This window comes from Morone saxatilis, unplaced genomic scaffold, assembly GCF_004916995.1.
Source record: "Morone saxatilis isolate NCDOM2014 unplaced genomic scaffold, NCSU_SB_2.0 Contig16, whole genome shotgun sequence".
In the NCBI taxonomy this organism is placed as follows: Eukaryota; Metazoa; Chordata; class Actinopteri; family Moronidae; genus Morone; species Morone saxatilis.
The window spans coordinates 4,231,136-4,236,321 of NW_023339718.1; the positions used below are offsets into that span (position 1 = coordinate 4,231,136).

The window sequence follows — 5,186 nt, forward strand, 5'->3', positions numbered from 1 at the left end:
GTTTATCTTCAGATTCAAAAATGGACTCCCAAGCTTTAGCTGAGCCCTCTGTGTTTGAATGACATTCTGGTTTCTGTACACAGAGTCGCCGGTCGGACTGCGGTGCATTAAGTGCCATCAGACTTGATCGCCACCCCCCAGCCTCCTGTCTACGGCAAAACCTCATCAGCCAGACTCAGGAGGTAAGATACTTAATACTACACGGGGCCGACACCATGAGGTCCCGGGGCCGTAATATGAAATGTTATTGAAAATATGTAGTTGATACTGTTAACAAAATACAAATATTCTAGTATACAACAGATGTACAAGAATAAAGCATTTGCTAAGCTCACAAATGCCACCTGTCCACTGTGTGATATTTAGATTTTTTCTCTTCTCTTTAAAACACTACAAGAAATTGGATGACACTCTCCAATGTGTAGGTCAAGAAATTATTTTACAGCGCCAAGTCTTTGCAATAGTTTCTTCCCTTTGGAGAGCAGTCCCTTTTTCTTTTTGGAGGAGTACATGTCCAGTGGGGCCCTGATGGGACTGCCGGGCCCCACGGTGGCAGGGCCAGAGCCAGGGATGTGTGGACGCACTGTGGGAGAGGCTGCTCTTCTGGGCGGACCCGATTTATCCAATGGAACCTAATGGGAGACCCGTAAGGGACAGTTGAGGGTGTTAAAAAGCCAGCGGTCTCTCACACCTCAGTCACTACTCCCCCTGCTTCATCTTACGTCCTTTCTGTCTCAGCAGGGGTCACCATAGCTCTGAAGTCTACCTCCCTGGATGTTGTCCTGTGCACTCGGGTATAGATACACACTCCCTCCCTCCCCCTTTCTCTCTCTGACAGGTAGCAACAGTGTTTGTTTGTTTTTTTAATAAAGCTGCTATGAATAAGCTACAACAACACAGAATTTAAGCATGACATTGACTAACTTTCCACATCAATGTAAGGTGACAACATTTCCCAACAATGAATATCAAAGGCAGGGCAGTTTCTCTCACATAAACAGATACATTTGCATTTTGGGACAAGTGGGACATATTTATATCACATTCACTTTCCTTCCTCTCAAATATATATATGTATATGTATATATAGATATAGATATTTACTGGTACAACTGGGTTACAGAGAAACTACTAGTCACTATTCCTTTTCTGTAATCATGAGCTAAAAGGCTCTTTTAAATTGCACTTGGGGAAGACGGATGGTTAAAGATTCCATTTCTATATTTACATATATGTGTGAATATAATTTAAACAATAGCAAAATCATTCTGCTGCATTTGGTATTTTATGAACTGAGTTTAAAGTGAGACTGTAACTTTTGATTCTTCCACTTACAAATGAAAAGATTAATTATTAAAGACGATGACCAGAAGCTTAACTTTGGGTAAATATTAATGAATATAATGCGCATTACAGAGTCCGTATTCTGGTTTAATGACTTTTCGCCAATTTTGGTACTGTTAGCACTTTACCTGAATGCTTAAAAGTAGTGTAGCATTTTAGCATTATCCTGTAATTGGCCTGATATGCTATGTGCTAGGCTAATCTGTGTTGAAAACACAACCACATTTTAAAGATGATTAAAAGATAAAATATATAGTCACATTAGTTAGTCGATATCTAGTTAGTTAGCTAGTGTTTTGTGACCGAGCAAGCTAACTAGCTAAGTTCGCTAATGTTAGCAACAGCTAGCAAATCTACATCAATCGTTAGCTGGCTAGTTAGCGGCTTAGGTACCTAGGTAGCTAGTGTTTTGCTACAGAGCAAAAAACTATTTTGCTGTAGATTATCTAGGTAGTTAGCTAGTGTTTTGCCAACATTAACTTAAGATGTGACTATATAACTGTAAACTTTAATTTTGTAGCAATCTTCAAAATGTGGCTGTTTTCAAGCGTAGATGAGCTTAGCATATAGCATATTTAAGTACAGGGCAGGAGAAAGTTAATCCAAAAAGGGGCGGGGTTTAGGAAGGTTTTTGGGGCTAATAAATTACATGGTATCGGAACAACTGTAATTTTTCGTGGCAGCTGCTTAGCAAAAGTTGCATAGTCTCACTTTAAATCAATAACTATTAGTTGGCAATCGATATCTTGGTTCGCAAAATTATTTGAAAACCAAAATGCTAACTGATTTGACCAAAATGTATTTTTTTTAAATATATTTCATAAATGTATTTCGTATTATTTCTTTGCATATAAGAAATTTGGCTTAAGCAAAAACTTCTATTAGAACTGCAAAACCAAATGAAAAAATATTTAAAACCTTTATGCTTTTCTTTGGGTTTTTGCATAGAATCGGTGCATTTTCTGGATTTCTTTCTACGATGCAGCACTGAACGTCACCTAAAATGTAAGTTTTTGAATTTTTAACTCATAATTGAGGGCAATTGTACAACTATGGCCTTTTAGCTTACCATGAGTTACAGCAGGAGACTTATTGCAGGAGACGGACATTGTCATGTACAACACTCAGAGAAACAACTGAAGATACCATACTTCTTGTCTAATGCATTGGCTAGGGTTACTGTCTCCTACCAACAAACAGTATTGAGGGTTTTGGTGAAACAAAGAAGAGCAGCACTAAAGGAATGTCATATAAAGTACACATGTTGCATACCAGAAACTAAGGGTACCCATGTCAGCTGCATTAGACGAGGGGAGCGTAATCTTGGTATCCTCAGTTGCTCACTTACGTGACGGAAACAGAGCCTTTAAGGTGTGAAATGAACACTCTTCTTCTGTTTTGCCAAGCGGGTGAGGAAAAGAAATAAAAAAATATGGTGATGGCATTTCAATAGTTTGCACTATGACAATGGCAAATTAGAACACATAAGGAAAGAAATATCTGATGACATCTATTAATATTTCAACAATTGCATTATTTGTTAAACACAAAAATAACATCACATATTTACATTTAGTAAATAATTACTTCTGAAATTATTCTCTGATGGCAACATAGGCTAAGTGACCTTCTGCGTGCTATTTTACAAGAAAGCAATATACAAAACAAGGCGTTCAGGAGCAGATACAAAAGTTGTACTACACTAGACTTTATCTTTTTTATATAAAATGTTCAAGAATTCATGCATCTGGACTATAGGACATGCTGAGCTACAGACTACATAGTTCATCTTTTCAGTACAACAAAACTATTTACTCTATTAGAAATTATTTGAGATCAAACACAGAATATATTCATAAAGCATCTGTTAGAATGCTAAATATGCATGTGCAAAAAGTGTTAACTGCTGTTTCTCAAGACATGACAGAACAAGTAAAAAGTCACAGGAGCTTCTCTCCCCCCCCCACCTCCATTTTACTCTCATTGAGAATGCTTTATGAATACAATATATCCATGTATTATACAATGTACAACTTCCCCCCCTTCACAGCAGTAAACATGAAAAATAAAAGTACCTCTGTCAAGTATTAGTCTTAAAGTTTTATTTTTTCTCATAGATCTTAAACATCTATTTATTTACAGCGTAATGCTCCAAAGTCAGAAAATCCCATTGTACTTCAATGAGACACACACACGCACAGACACGAAACTAAAGGAGATAGAGGGAACTGAAAAGAGTAAATGGATGACAGAGGGCTAGTACTGCGAAGGAGCATGTACCCTTTTGGTCTTTATCCGTGCTGGAGTGTCCTGGGCGTATCGAGATGGTGAGTCAGTGAGAAAAACCTCTACATCATCAGGCACTTCTTCTAGAAAGTTGGAAGGAACGAGTCCCTTGTGTCCATTGAGCTCGCCCTGCGGAGAACACAAAGACGGGTGAGACACTCTCTCTCTCTCTCTCTCTGTGCTGGGTTTCACCCTGTGGTTTAACGGTTTCTATCCGGAGGAGTTTCAAATTAAAAGCAGCAGTAGAGCTGAGAAATGGGAGGAACCGCTGAAGCCAACTGCTAATAGAGCTGCAAAGTGGGAGAGGTTGAGGGGTTTTAGAATTGATTTTACTGATTACTTTTGAGGCTCTATTTGGCTGCTCCCTCTGCTTTATCTCCAGCCTATTGGTACCGTATTAGCACTGCACAATGAATCAAAATATTATTCAAATCGCTGCAAGTACTGTAGCACCAACGTACAAATCGTTCTACAGGCGTAAGAAAACTTGTTTCTTTGGTAGTACAGACCCCAAAAAATGTCACATCATGATTTTAGTAGTTTTTAGCAGTGAAAATAAAAACATTTGATGTTAAAAATTATTCCTGCTAATCAGAATCTCAATGACTTTTTTTACCACATCGTGCAGCCCTATCCTCAGACAGGTCTTTTATCAGAGAGCTTTTCCTGAATTTACTTGAATTTTAATCGAATATCTTTTATTTCCTAAATGATTTTCTTGTCTATCTGGTTGAAATGTTCTTTAGAGTTTTATTTTATTTTTATAATGCACTTTGTAATGTGGGTTTTAAAGTGCTCTATGAATAAAACATTATTGTAAGCGTTCCTAATATTAGTAAACACAGGACCCTCCCAGATAATCTAACAACCCACTGCTGTTTTAATTATTTCAACTTTATTTCTGAAAAATCAAGTTTTGTCTGTTTTTGTTTGGCGGACAAGTCTAAATACTACAATACCGAATAAGTCTCTGCGGGGTCAGAAGCACATCAGAGCTGTAGCCATTGACAGTAAAAGCAAACTCAAGACTTACTTTTCAGTTTGGCTTTTAATTAATTTTGATTTTTTTTCTAAATCAGCCTCCACTGTTTCCTCACGGCAACTTGATGAGTTTGTGTTTTGAGTATTTTATTGTTCAGAAACACTTACTTTCTTTCTCTGAAAAGTGAAGCCAACACAGATGGGCCTTAAACCTACATTTTCTAATGGCCAGCAGGCGGTGACTCCACTGGCTCTGAAAACAAATGAGCGTACTTCTCACTGACATGTAATACTTCAGTAAACAGTTTGCTATTGACGTTATGGTCTTAATCTCTGGCAGTTTAATCTGAGTTCGGTGCGTTGAGCCGGACGGACTCACCGAGAATGAGCTATCAATCACAAGGTAGCCCCGCCCTAAAGCATACCCTGCTTTATGGTCATCTTACTCTAAATGGGACCATCATGCTTTATGGAAGAAGACTTGAAACTAGAGATTGAGACCATAAACTCATTAGGAAACTGTTTACTGAGCTAATAAATCAAGTGAGAAGTCGGCTATTTCTCCATAAGACTGC

The 5,186-nt window shown here is 38.0% G+C and overlaps 1 protein-coding gene across 1 annotated transcript in view; it reads right to left on the bottom strand.

The window, feature by feature from the left end:
- Window positions 1-381: 381 nt before the first annotated feature.
- The window catches only part of rimbp2 (RIMS binding protein 2), a 35,782-nt gene continuing 30,977 nt past the window's right edge, over window positions 382-5,186 (bottom strand). Inside the window, exons 18-20 of the mRNA XM_035658162.1 lie at window positions 3,602-3,759; window positions 2,633-2,687; window positions 382-632 (exon numbers count right to left, since the gene is read on the bottom strand). Of these exons, the coding sequence (XP_035514055.1) occupies window positions 435-632; window positions 2,633-2,687; window positions 3,602-3,759 (411 nt within the window). The 3' untranslated portion in view covers window positions 382-434. The remainder of the gene's footprint in view (window positions 633-2,632; window positions 2,688-3,601; window positions 3,760-5,186) is intronic.